General features: G+C 44.3%; 1 protein-coding gene across 2 annotated transcripts in view; it reads left to right on the forward strand.

Annotated features, from left to right (window-relative positions):
* Slain1 (SLAIN motif family member 1) overlaps nucleotides 1–10,202 on the forward strand; it is a 57,891-nt gene extending 47,689 nt beyond the window's left edge. For both annotated transcript variants that reach the window (XM_051160932.1, XM_051160933.1), the window contains 3 exons: nucleotides 1,517–1,672; nucleotides 7,289–7,571; nucleotides 8,785–10,202. In XM_051160932.1, coding sequence (XP_051016889.1) covers nucleotides 1,517–1,672; nucleotides 7,289–7,571; nucleotides 8,785–8,860 — 515 coding nt within the window. In that variant the 3' untranslated portion in view covers nucleotides 8,861–10,202. The remainder of the gene's footprint in view (nucleotides 1–1,516; nucleotides 1,673–7,288; nucleotides 7,572–8,784) is intronic.
* The last annotated feature ends 3,624 nt before the right edge of the window (nucleotides 10,203–13,826 follow it).

The raw sequence follows: 13,826 nt of genomic DNA on the forward strand, positions 1-13,826 counted from the left end.
AAGAGTTGAACAAAATAAAACATTACAACAAATTTAGACATTACCAGGTTTGAGGTCTTCTAAAATTTTAGCCCTACTTTTCAAAAATGTTACTCTTTAATACTTAATTTCTTTCATTTTGGAGAAACTGCATTTAAATATATTTTAGTTTTTCTCCCTGGAACTAAAGATAAATGCTGGTTTAAACCATAAACACAAGGAGACTTGGAAACTGTGGTGGTCTCACATACTGTGGTATCTCAACCCATGCAGAGTGCCTATCACTTAACGTATGCACCGTATGGATCTTTTATTTTTGTTCATTCCTTCTTTGGGATGAGGAAATGTGTTCAAGTGGAGGGGCCATTGTGTCCAATAAGAGACTTCCCTGTCCTTGGGAACAGGCTGAACGGCAGGAACAGGCCATGGGGAGATAAGTCTGGTGGTGCATGCTGAGCCTGTAACCTGGAGGCTTAATCTGACCCATGCTTTGGGGTTGAGGTGAGAGGGCTTGGCAGTAGACAGAGCTGAGCCAGGGACTTGCCCAAGTATGCCCCTGTGTCCCACAGACAGCGTCCATGGAAACCAGCTAAGTGCGCTTTGTGGAAAGTGGTGACAAAAGAGGGTCTCTGCACTCTGCAGTGGTGGGAGGCTTGGTGACTAGTGGGACTGAGGGGTTTGGAGTCTGGAGTGCAGAAGGGAGTGGATTTGGGGAAGTGCGTGGCTCTATGACATAGAATTAAAGGGAAAAAGGAATCAAGTTCCGTTTAAGCTTGCTCCAGTTTGGACTTAAGTGTTCAGATATGACCTTTGCTTTCTGAACTCGAGTGAACTGACGTGTGGTAAGGGGAGTTGGGGGAGGAGGCGTGCTAGCAAAGAACCAGTTCTTTTGAACAACTTCTTGATACTTTCACATCTGAGCCAGGCTGTTTGTATGTAGCTCTCTGCCGCCTCCTGGTGACAGCAGATGCACCTAGCAGAAGAGAAACAAAAACAAAACACAATGAGGCATTCCGTTTTCAGCTTGCATACAGGAAGGGTTAACACTTTTAAGAAGCCAGTGGCTCATATTGACTCGTGGCTATCGTGCTAAGACAGTTTAAATTGGAATTTTATGTATTTTGTTTTGACCTGTTACTAAAAGATTTAGTAAGTTTTAATACCAAGTCTCATATTGTTTATCTTTTAAATGTACATGTACCTTTATTTTTAGCACTTTTATTTATAAATGGGTTCAGGGTCATTTTCTAACCGAGTTTGGCAGAGTTATTCATGTATTGTGTAGTAACAAATAGCAAGTTAATTAGGATGGCCTTTTTTATTTGCTGTAGAATATGTATTTCTTCTTGTCAACGAGACATCAATTAGAATATTCTAGAGTGTATGTTGCGCATATCAGAGGTTACTTCTCCCTTAGTCTCTGTATAATGGACATGCTGTTTTCTATGTGTCACTATTTTTATTATTTACTTTGAAAGCAAATGTCTCTAATGGCATGAAACTTATCTTTAACTTAAGGAAATCCTTTCTTTTTCAGACAAGCTCCGGAGAAGTATGCCGAACCTGGCCCGGATGCCAAGCACCACTGCAGTCAGTAGCAACCTCAGCTCTCCCGTGACAGTGAGGAGCAGCCAGAGTTTTGACTCAAGCTTGCATGGAGCCGGAAGTGGGATGTCAAGGGTACCCTCCTGCAGTAAGTGAAAAGAAGTTATTTTTCCAATATTGCTTTTTCACCTAGGCACACTAGAGGAAACTTAGTCTGATAACTTAGTTTTCACTCTGACCAAGTAGTGTTTCCTCCAGTGCCCATGCTAGTTACCAACTGCTACCACTAATAAATTACAGGGGCCTTTATACTCGAGGCTAGAGACCTGCTAAGCAGTCACTGGTTCGCCTATTGTACAACCTGGTTCCCGTGGAGACCCTCATCCTTCATTTTGTTAGTCTGGCATTTTTGCTCAAGAGAAGCACACTGGTTCGGCCCAGCTGTCACTTTGGTTATGTTTTTCACTATTCTAAAGCACTTTTCCCCAAAGATGAAGATACATTTTAGTGTGTATAAGGTAATTTTATATCCTCCATCCCAGCATACCCATAGCATTGCTCACTTGCTTTGCCCATCAGTGAGCAATGTAATGTTAGCCCCAGTGGTGTGTGCTTTCAGCCCGTGTGGGGATGCGGTGGTCCCAGGCACTTGTCCCTCCCGCATGAGGTCTGTTGGGGTTGAGTCTTATGCGGACTCCAGGAGGAAGAGCCCAGGCCAGTGTTCACACGCTGTGAGCTCCATGGAGTATGTGGAGCGCTGGCTAGGAGTTTGTATCTCAAGTGGTTTTTTTTTTTTTTTAATTTTTTTCTCAAGTGGTTTTTAAACCCTCCTTCCTCAAACCTAGTTTCAGATACCAGACTCTTTCTCCAACATGTGGTTGTTTTTCTTTCCTTATGTCCCAGTTTCTAACAGCAGAGTGACCGCGTTTATTCTGTGAAAGAAGCTGCTCACGCTGGTTCACAGGCGTCAGCTTACTAGTCTACCAACTAACACTGTTTATATCATCTGATCATCCCACATATATTCGCTCTATTTCCATGAATTGCCATAGTTTTGATAGTTCCTGCAGTGCTCAGAACCTCCAAGTTCAAGGTCCCCGAAGACCTAAGCCCAGTCTCAGCAGAGTACTGTGAAATCAAGAAAAAAAGTTACGTACTTCCAGCGTAAGATGATACAGTAAACGTTTCCATTACAGCAGGGAAGGAAGAATAGGGAACAGAAACAAATGGGTAGGGCCGAAGCAAGGCCCAACCCCAGCGAGGTAAGTAGCTGCTGTCACAGGGTCAAGCACTCTGGCTCTTGGGTAAGCCTGCAGCTGTGGTTGTGCTGCCCACCCGCAGAGCGAATGGCTTCTCCATGAGCTAGCTCCTCTGACTCCTATGGCTTTCCTTGGCAAGTGCCCCATGCTCATCGCATCTGCGATTCCTGAAGTCTCAACTACAAGGCTCTGTCCTATCTCCCGCGCTGCCCAGTGCATCTCCCGCTGTCCTCTGAGTGCTTAGGCAGGGACCTGTGAATTCCACTCTTGCCCCTGCAAGTCTGCAAAACCAGTGTCACGTGATCGGCTTCAGTCTTCTGGCCAGCTCAAGAGCTAAGTGAGCGTTTTTTGGACTGTGGCTGCAGAAGTCTGATTCTCAGTGCCATCGGACCACCAAGAGCATAGTCTTTCTGTCTTAGTGTCTAGATGTCATTCTGGTCTCCTGAGCTACTATGAGAATCACTAAGCACAAAGCTTTTTGGTTTTTTTTTTTTTTTTAATTTATAAATTCCTCCTTCCAAACCAATAGGAAAGGCTTAGGAAGCACCAGGTCACAGGACTAGAGCAGCCACCCTGCTTTCAATATTTTGTTAGGTTTTTTGATCACTGTGGCACACAACCAAGAGAAGCCATCTAAAGGGAAGAAAGGTCCCATTTGGTTTCCATTTTGGGTGCCAGTTCATGACTGGTTGGATGTGCTGTTCGGATCTGAGCATAGCAAGTATCATCCTGTGAGATCAGGCAGAGGAGCGAGTTATTGACTTCTCGGTAACCAAAAAGGAAGAGTTGAGAAGGGACAGGCTTAGGGACAAGGTATGTCCTCTCAGGATAGGACCCATGGCCTCGCTTTCTCCAGGTAGGCCCCACCTCCTCCTGTTTGCAACACTTCTCAGACAAAGGCTGTCAGCTAGGAGCTAAGGCTTCAACACAGCAGCCTGCCTGTAGGGGACCCATGGCGATGTATATGCAAATGTTCTCAAACTTGTGGGGCTGGAGAGAAGGCTAAGTGATTAACTGGCTGCTCTTTCAGACAACCCCAGTTTGAGTCCCAGCAGCCACATCATAGCTCACAACCATGTGATAAATATATGATTGATAGATAGATGATAGATATTTCTCAAAATTAAAAACATCTCAAACCTAAATCTAATGCTCTTTTCCAAGCATTTTGGATAGAGCGCCGGGCATGTGCCGAGCTTTATTGTTATTGTATTTTGCCAGGTTCTGAGCTCTCCTGGGCTTAGATAGACCTTAGTTCATTTGATTTTCCTGATCCCCGGACCTGGCATGTTGCTTGAACACAATGAACTCACAGCAAATGGCTCAGGGTAAAAGATGAGTCTATGAAGGAATGCATGCCATGCCTGTTGAATAGTAAATTAAAGGCAGAAACAATTTATGATGTGAAAGAAAGACTGTTAACTAACTTCATGTTATTTATTTTTATTTTAGACAGAGGGCTAATTTTATCATGAAGAAACGTAGCTGAGAAAAAAAATCCTATGTATGAGTTATAAAGATCATCAGCATCAGTGTAGGGCAAGAGGAAAAAGTTTTGATACTAGCAGATATGGGACTGATTATGAGCTTTGTTGACTGTAAATCATTGTGGACAATAACAACTTTGAATGCTATAAAAATTGATCTAACCCAAAATAGAGTGGAGTGCACATGACTCAGAATGTCTAGCTTTGAAATACTCAAAAGCTGAGGAGAACATGGTGGAAGAGTATGGCCTGTGGCCAGAGCTGAGGCCATTTGAGCCACAGAATAAATTATGATAATAATAATAATACTAGTAATAGATTATAATTGATAGTTCCATATAAATATTTCTGGGTACATGCTTAAATGAGCAAACAAATAGTTGATGGATGAGGGGAATTCCTTTTTTTGGGGAGGGGGATTCTTTATAGTGAGATTCTATCTAGTGTATGTGGAGAATTGAAGAAGATAGAAAAGTCAAGTACAGAGGACAGAACAGCAAAGGAGGCTTACTGTGTGTTAGAAGGTCAGGCACCGTGGTGAATTGGATGAGAATGGTCCCCAGAGGCTCCTGTACTGGAATGCTGGGTCACCAGGGAATGGAACCATTTGATAGGATTAGAAGGATTAGGGGGTGTGGCCTTGTTGGAGGAAGTATGTCACTGGGGGTGGGTTTTGAGGTTTTCAAATGCCCATTCTAGACCCAGTCTCACTGTCTGCTTGTGGATCAGGATGGAGCCCTCAGCTAGTGCTCCAGTGTCTGCCTGCATGGCACCGTTTTCTGCCATGACAGTAATAGACTAAACCTCTGAAACCATAAGCCAGCTGCAGTTACACGCTTCTCTTGTAAGAGTTGTCTTGGTCATGGTGTCTCCCCACAGCGACTAGGTGACTAGGACAGTTGTGTTTCAGGTTCAAGGCTTAGAGTTCTGCAGAGGACATGTGGAGAAACTGGAATGGCAGCATGGTGTGATCAAACACTTGACCTTTAGTTTATAATCATTAAACTTGGCCATTATAGTCTTTCTAAATTTTTATTTCCTACTTATGAAACTAGAATGATGTCCATTTTTGCTAATTTCTTCTGAATGTGGGTCTCTCATGTATGTTGGCTATAAGGGACCTGGTTTATCAGTAGGACTCTTCCTGAAAACTATTCCATAGATTCATTTCAAATGAATCGATTTCATTGAGTATGCAGGTCACTGTTGTATCAGCAGCATTTTTAGTGGTCCATATAGATATGGAGTAGACTTTCATTGATTTAAGTCTTTGTTAATGCGTCTTAGCAGTGTTTTATAGCTTTTTTTTTCTAGAGGTTTTATATCTCTAAAATTAAGCTCATTTTAAAGTATTTAATTAATTATTTTTATATTTTTTTCAAATTTAGCTTCCTCTAGTTTTTTGGTATATGAATGTTTTTGTTTCTATAATAAAATGCCTGACGAAGGCGACTAAGGAAGGGAGCATTTAGCTCAGCTCAGAGGCTCACAGTTTGAAACTGTCATTCATCATGGCAGGAGGGTGGGGAGCAGGTGGCTAGTCACATCACATCTGCACGGAGAGCTGAGTGCTGGTGCTTGGCCAGCTGCCCTTTCTGTGCAGGCCAGAACCCAGCAGCATGATGGTGCCCCTGCATCCAGGACTGGTCTTTCCTTTCAGTTAAACGTTTTCTGGGAAGCCATCTTTGACCCAGACGCGTGTTTCCATGTCGATCCTAGGCAGGTGAGGCTGACAGTGAAGGATAACTGTCACCGATGGTATTCACAGTATAGTTGGTCTTTGTGTTTTGCTTTTATATCCAGGGACTCTGCTGAATTCACTTATCCTAAAGGCTGAGGAGCTCTATATACGTGCAACCTAGGACCTTCACTTTATCAACAAAACCTGTTGGAGGATGTTCATAAAGCCCCAACAGAAACAGTCCAGCCTTCCATCGTCAGGAGAGAGCAGATCAGTTCTGACACCCACGCAGTGGGTAGTAGCACACATAACACCCCACTGCATAGTAGTAATCCCACAGCACGACGGACTCTGAGACACATCGCAGGGTAAAGGACGCTATACACAGAAAGGAACAGAGGATGTGACTCAAATGTGGGGGTGGCCAGCATGTGGAGAAGCAAGAGGGAATGTGTCATCCTTGGCGGTGGCTTCTGTGGGGGGCGGCGGGTGGGAGTACGTGAGGAGCTGGTGAGGTGTAAATCTTGAGACGGGGTTGTTCACTGTGGAACGTCACCAGCCTACTACGCACTAAAGGTTTATTATATACAATGCTTCAAAAGAAGTTGAGGCAGCTTCACATAGTGACCTGTGTTTTAGTTAACAGATTTTTTTTTTTCATGTAAAAACAGTCACCTTTAAAAACTTGTAGGAAGGCAGAACTGTGCCATAGTTTCTGTTAATGTTTTCTCTTAATTTTTAGAGCAAAGGAGCACAGAGTTAAATAGTTCTGCCTGTTCATTACCGCAGACTGTAAAAGGATGTTCAATGTTGGTAAAAATTTTTTAAATTGTTACTCAGATTTCTCCCTTTATTTTACAGATTTTGCCACTGTTACAAAGGTCAAAAGAGTGTCTTTTTAATTGAGTGGCTAAGGCTTTAATTAATTTATTTACTTTTCAAATAAGCCCTGAGATAATGTCATAATAAATGCTACCTAAAGCATATGCCTGTGCCAACAAGCATCACTCCTGGCTTCCTTTCTATAATTACAGCTATTAAATTGTCGCCGTGTTTTGTTTTCATGAAGAGAAACCATCAAGAAATCCTAATTGGGGGCTGGAGAGGTGGTTTAGTTGTTGAGAACACTTTGCTGGTCTTCTAGAAGATTCATCTTCAGTCCCAGTAGCCACATTAGGTGGCTTACAACCATCTGATGCATGTGTGCGCGCGCGCATACACACACACACACACACACACACACACACACACACACACACACGCACGCACGCACGCACGCACACGTGCGTGCGCTTTTTCTTGGAACAGTTCAGCGATTCTTACGTTTTCTCCTACAGTCCCATCACCAGGACAGATTCAACACCGAGTTCACAGCGTGGGGCATTTCCCAGTGCCAGTCCGGCAGCCCCTGAAAGCCACAGCCTACGTGAGTCCAACTGTTCAAGGCAGCAGCAGCGCGCCTTTATCCAATGGCACACAGTTATATTCCAACACGGGCATCCCTACTCCAAACAAAGCCGCAGCTTCTGGGATCCTGGGCCGCAGTGCCCTTCCGAGACCTTCCCTGGCAGTAAATGGGAGTAACCTGCCTCGGAGTAAGATTGCACAGCCTGTCAGAAGGTGAGGATCTTTGGAAATCAGAGTTTCTCCAGCTCACTCTAACTTTTCTCCTGCTCGGTTTAACCATAGATCATTGTCCTTAATAGCACATCTTGGGTCCCTCTTTCTCAGGTGATGGGTGTCGCTGTGTAACTGCGATTCCCTTTTCCCTTACCTCATTCTGGATGACAAGTCCCATCTACAGGACTTTTAGTCTTCCCTGCCCCAATTTACTTGTGTGGCTAGTCTCCTCCCGACTTCAGGTCTCTGCTCACAGTGAGACCTATCCTAGGTCTGAAAACATCTTAGTTTGACTCATCGGAACTTGCCCAGTTTGCACTGGAAAGTTCCAGGTGGTCCAGGCAGGCTTTTTCTCAGCTTAAAAGTGTCAAGTTCTGGGGGCTGGAGAGATGACTTAGTGGTTAAGAGCACTGGTTGCTCTCCCAGAGGACCTGAGTTCAACTCCCAGCAACCACATGGTGGCTCACAACCATCTATAATAGGATCTGATGCCCTCTTCTGTAATGCAGATATACAGAAAGACAGAACATAAATAAATAAATCTTTAAAACAAAAAGTGACAAGTTTTTTATAGGGTACATTTTCGGCAAGGCTAGTGACAGTACATCATGGCTTATTCCCTTTGGTAAATGTACAGACGTGCATGCTTATGAATGAACAGAATTGCATAACACATATACATATATATGTCCATTATTGGGGACCCTCCATTTTTTTCTTGAATATGTATCTTGAAGGAGGAAGACTACTATTGTCAGAGAATATGAGAGGGTCTGTTTTCTTCAAATTTGAGAAAACATTGGGTTTTTCAGAATTATTTTTTGAAAAATTTTTTTAATGTTTCTCAAGTTCTTTTTAACTTTGATGGAAAATATTTAAAATTCTAAGAATTCATGCATATGTTTATACATTTAATAAAGTTTGCTTTATGCTTTTAGCTGTTATTCCATCAAGGATTTTACCTTTTATTTTTATCTCAAAATGTTTTGACACATTAACTTATTCACATGGGACACACGTGGCTCTGTGCTCTGGCTGCAGGCGCCAGCAGATTGGCATACACTATGAGAACCCAGAAGGGGGTAACTTGATACGCATTTGTGACAGCTTGTCATTATTGGCTGGAGGAGTACTGGTAAGGAAGGGGACCAGAGTGAGCAATGTCACTGGTGGGATTATTAACAGCCTGTTTGCTTTCCTTGTTTCTTCGTAGCTTCCTGCAGCCCCCCAAGCCCTTGTCTTCGCTCAGCACGCTGAGGGATGGAAATTGGAGAGATGGTTGCTACTGATGCAGTTTATGGACCCTTGAAGACTGGGGAAGAAGTGAAAATGAGGGTTGTGTGTTGCCTAGCTGGCTGGGTGACCGTGGGTGCTGGGATGCTCTGTCCCTTCACATCTTAGCATACGTACTGCATTGTTTTTCCGTGGACCAATCACCAGAGACTAACGATTGCACTTACTCTCTGCCTGAGATACTGCAACGCTCTCAAACCTGCGGCTGCAGTGTCGTTACTCTTAGCTCTAGGAAGTTTTTGTAGACCTGCTCTGTACCTGAATACTTTTTGAGAGAACTGAGATGTATCAATAATGCTTTGCCATATGAGGTTTTTAAAGTACCTTGTTCATTTTACTTACATGTTCTAAACATCTTTCCGTTACATGGTCTGCATTTTAATACATTGCATATTTACAACTAGGTTCTATAACATGGTTTGAATTTTAATTTTTTTTATAGTTTACATGAATTTTTATTTTTTGTGCCTATTTCTTTTTATGCCTATGTGAACCACTATGGAACAACTTAAACTTTGTGCCATAAAAATATTTTTGTGGTAAGGTACTATTTTTTTAGCTCTAGGGATATATCAGCAAAAATACACTGAACAATTTGGGACATAATTTTACGTTGAATGAGCACAATTTAACCTAAAGCATTTCAAGGAGACAGCCAGACGGCAGAGTTAAACAGTCTTGTCTTTTTCATTGTTAATTTATTGTCTTACATGAGTTTTTCATGTTTATGATGGTATCATAAGCTCATTGCACTTAAGACCTGCAATGTTTGCTACTCAACCACAATTGATTTCCAGTACTTTATTACAAAGGATGAAACTGTAATGTTTTATTAACAATGCTTCTGGAAATGGATGCATTTTAAAGCAAATAAACCTTTTTGATAGACCTTTTACAAAACCCATTTGCACTAATGGATGCTTTCTTATGGTCTGTGACTTACTATTTGTTACTGTGTACCCTGCTGTTTTGGAATGTTCAGAAATAAAGACTCTATTTCAGCAGTCTCAGGCCCTGCATGAGTGTGCAGCATCCCAAGTGGGAATCTCATGCCCGTGTCAAAGCAGTTAGCGCGGTGATGTTCCTGGATAGGGGCATTTCGGAGCCCCTTAGAAAACCTGCCATTTTAAAGATTTCTGTCTTCTCTTTTCTAAAATTTGTTTGATAAGAAGTACAAGGTTTTAGTTTTGTGACAATATTTGGTCTCAGAAAGGCCACTAGAACACACTATGTTCAGGACACATCTTTGCATGAACACAGTGTCTGTGGGGGTCTCAATTGTCTTTGGATGCTGGATTTGAAAACTTTCTCCGGATCAGTAAAAGAGCAAAAGACTGCCACTGCTCTGTATATGACCTCCCCTGAAGACGTCATAGAGAGTTCCAGCAAAGGTTTAACGAATGCCTATAGTTATAAACTTTTAATATTTTGCACATAGATCTATAGAGAACTAAAAGGGCTTTAAAAAATAATGTTCCCTAAAAATGAAGTGTAGGTACATGGGAATGGTATGAAACATAAACTTATAGTTAACAAACAACCGAGCTAAGCATTGTCTACATTTATTGGACTTCCTATCTGGCAGTCACCCACTGTTGCCCCGAGTCTCGCAGAGGTGAGGTCTGGTAGTCACCCAGTGTTTCCCCGAGTCTTACAGAGGTGAGGTCTGGTAGTCACCCACTGTTACCCCGAGTCTCGCAGAGGTGAGCTCTGGTAGTCACCCACTGTTACCTCGAGTCTCACAGAGGTGTGGTTTGGCAGTCACCCACTGTTACCCCGAGTCTCGCAGATGTGAGGTCTGGCAGTCACCCACTGTTACCCCGAGTCTCGCAGATGTGAGGTCTGGCAGTCACCCACTGTTACCCCGAGTCTCGCAGATGTGAGGTCTGGTAGTCACCCACTGTTACCCCGAGTCTCGCAGAGGTGAGGTCTGGTAGTCACCCACTGTTACCCCGAGTCTCGCAGAGGTGAGGTCTGGCAGTCACCCAGTGTTTCCCCGAGTCTTACAGAGGTGAGGTCTGGTAGTCACCCACTGTTACCCCGAGTCTCGCAGAGGTGAGCTCTGGTAGTCACCCACTGTTACCCGGAGTCTCACAGAGGTGAGGTCTGGCAGTCACCCACTGTTACCCCGAGTCTCGCAGATGTGAGGACTGGTAGTCACCCACGATTACCTCAAGTCTCGCAGAGGTGAGCTCTGGTAGTCACCCAGTGTTACCTCGAGTCTCGCAGAGGTGAGCTCTGGTAGTCACCCACTGTTACCCCGAGTCTCGCAGATGTGAGGACTGGTAGTCACCCACTGTTACCTCGAGTCTCGCAGAGGTGAGGTCTGGTAGTCACCCACTGTTACCTCAAGTCTCGCAGAGGTGAGCTCTGGTATTCACCCAGTTACCCCGAGTCTCGCAGAGGTGAGGTCTGGTAGTCAGCCAGTGTTACCCCGAGTCTTGCAGAGGTGAAGTCTGGCAGTCGCCCACTGTTGCCCCGAGTCTCGCAGGGGTGAGGTCTGGCAGTCGCCCACTGTTGCCCTGAGTCTTGCAGAGGTGAGGTCTGGCAGTCGCCCACTGTTACCCCGAGTCTCACAGGTGAGGACTGGCAGTCGCCCACTGTTATCCCGAGTCTCGCAGAGGTGAGGTCTGGCAGTCGCCCACTGTTACCCTGAGTCTCGCAGATGTGAGGACTGGTAGTCACCCACTGTTACCCCGAGTCTCGCAGAGGTGAGGTCTGGCAGTCGCCCACTGTTACCCCGAGTCTCGCAGAGGTGAGGTCTGGCAGTCGCCCACTGTTACCCCGAGTCTCGCAGAGGTGAGGTCTGGCAGTCGCCCACTGTTGCCCGGAGTCTCACAGGTGAGGACTGGTAATCACCCACTGTTACCTCGAGTCTCGCAGAAGTGAGGTCTGGTAGTCACCCACTGTTGCCCCGAGTCTCGCAGAGGTGAGGTCTGGCAGTCGCCCACTGTTACCCTGAGTCTCGCAGAGGTGAGGTCTGGCAGTCGCCCACTGTTACCCTGAGTCTCGCAGAGGTGAGGTCTGGCAGTCGCCCACTGTTACCCTGAGTCTTGCAGAGGGGTGGTCTGGCAGTCGCCCACTGTTACCCTGAGTCTTGCAGAGGTGAGGTCTGGTAGTCGCCCACTGTTGCCCCGAGTCTCGCAGGGGTGAGGCCAGCCTGGGGGGAGCACTAGCTTTTTGTCCTTCTGACAGGAATCTGTTTTTCTTCCCAACCGTGCTCTTTCCTGTGAACACATGTCCTTAGCACATATGTGCATATGTCATATATGCAATACATATCAGTTAGTATATTTTATTCTGAAGAGATTAAAGGATTCAATTGATTTTCACTTTGGCTATTTTTATATTTTTAAAATTGTAGTCCCTTAGGGGAATAAAAGTGAAGGTCTCCTTTATCTCGGATTTCATATTCTTGTTCTAGGGAGAGAGTGTGTGTAAAACCTTAAACATGTTAGTAAACCATGGTGTGACCCACCCTGAAAGCCCTGGGGTGGGGGAAGGAGCTCAGGTAAGGAAAGCTGAGAGACCCGGGCATCTTGTAAAGCACACTGCTCAAGCGGGCAGCTGGGTAGGTAGATGGCATTAATGAGCTGCACTGAGCGAAACCAGAGACTGGACCCTAAAGAATCTTCGTGAGTTTCACCTGGGAATTCTACATAACACAAAACCAGGGATGTCTTCACACCTCACCAGAGGATGCACACAATAGAAGCACACTGCACAGTGGGTAAGTGGGTGGTGGTCGTCAGACTGAGGTCCCCACACTAGTAGGGGATTTGGAGAACATGGGTGAAAGTCGTAGGGATGACGTCAGGAAGGTGACAGGCAAGCCCAGGTAGGGCACGCTAGGCCATGGTGAGGACATGGGCTTTTACTCTGAGGGAGAAAGCTGTTCCCTTATTTGAGGAGTCTGGCCTGACGTACCGTGACTAGCACTTGTGGAGGATGGACAGTGGGAGCCTAATTGTGGACACCAGCATATGAAAGTAGCCCTCATAGCTAGTCTTCAAAGCGGCTTGTTCTCACATTTGCAGTCAGTCACGGAAAGCTTGTCATGACGTCCGGTCTTGAAGAGGAAGAAGTTACCCAGGAATGTAAGTAAAGGAGGCAGGAGTGGTCAAAGGCCCTGTAGAAACCTTAACGTTTCTGTTACCTCCACCAGATGTGTGCCCACTTACTTTCCAGGAGTTGTACAACCCTGCATTTTTCTAGCAGCACGTAAGAGTCCCAGTTGTCCCAAGGCATTGGCATTGCTAGTCTTAAGTGTTTAAATTGTAGGTGTGTTGCAGTTTCTGGTTTTAATTTGTATCTCCTGGGTTGCTAGTGACATTAAGTATTTTTTCATTTTTATTCATTTATTGAATACATATTCATATATAGATTCCTGTTCAGACCCATTTTTCTTTAAGAGGTTTTTTAAAAATTGGTTTGTAATGTTATTTATATATATCCTCAAAGTTTTTCATTTATATGTTTATTATTCTTTTTATTATTTTTTATTTCTTTTTAATTATTTTTTAATTATTAAGTTGTTTTGATGAGTAGGGTTACTCATTTTAATACAATACATTTGCCATGCTGTTGGAGTATTTTGTTTGCTTGTTTTTTACAATTAAAAAAAAAGATTTGCCTTTTTTTTACAGTGTCAGGCAGAGGGGAGAGAAGGAGGGAGAAAAAGAACAAGCTCACGCAGGTTCTTGAGGAGGCTGGAGGCATCAGCACTGTCGTGAGCTGCTGTAAGCAGTCTGCAGCCTGCTGTGGGTGCTGGGAACTCATACTGCGTACTCTGCCAGAGCAGCACATAACCATGGGGCTCTCTCTGCAGCCCTGCCATGTTTTTAAATGTTGATCCTTGTGTCTCTTAAAGGAATATGCCCCGTTTCCTGTGATTCTGACATGATATTCTCCTATATTCTAGAAGTTTTATTATTTTGCTTTCATGTAAAGGTTTGTAAATAT

Source organism: Acomys russatus, chromosome 18, assembly GCF_903995435.1.
Source record: "Acomys russatus chromosome 18, mAcoRus1.1, whole genome shotgun sequence".
NCBI lineage: Eukaryota > Metazoa > Chordata > Mammalia > Rodentia > Muridae > Acomys > Acomys russatus.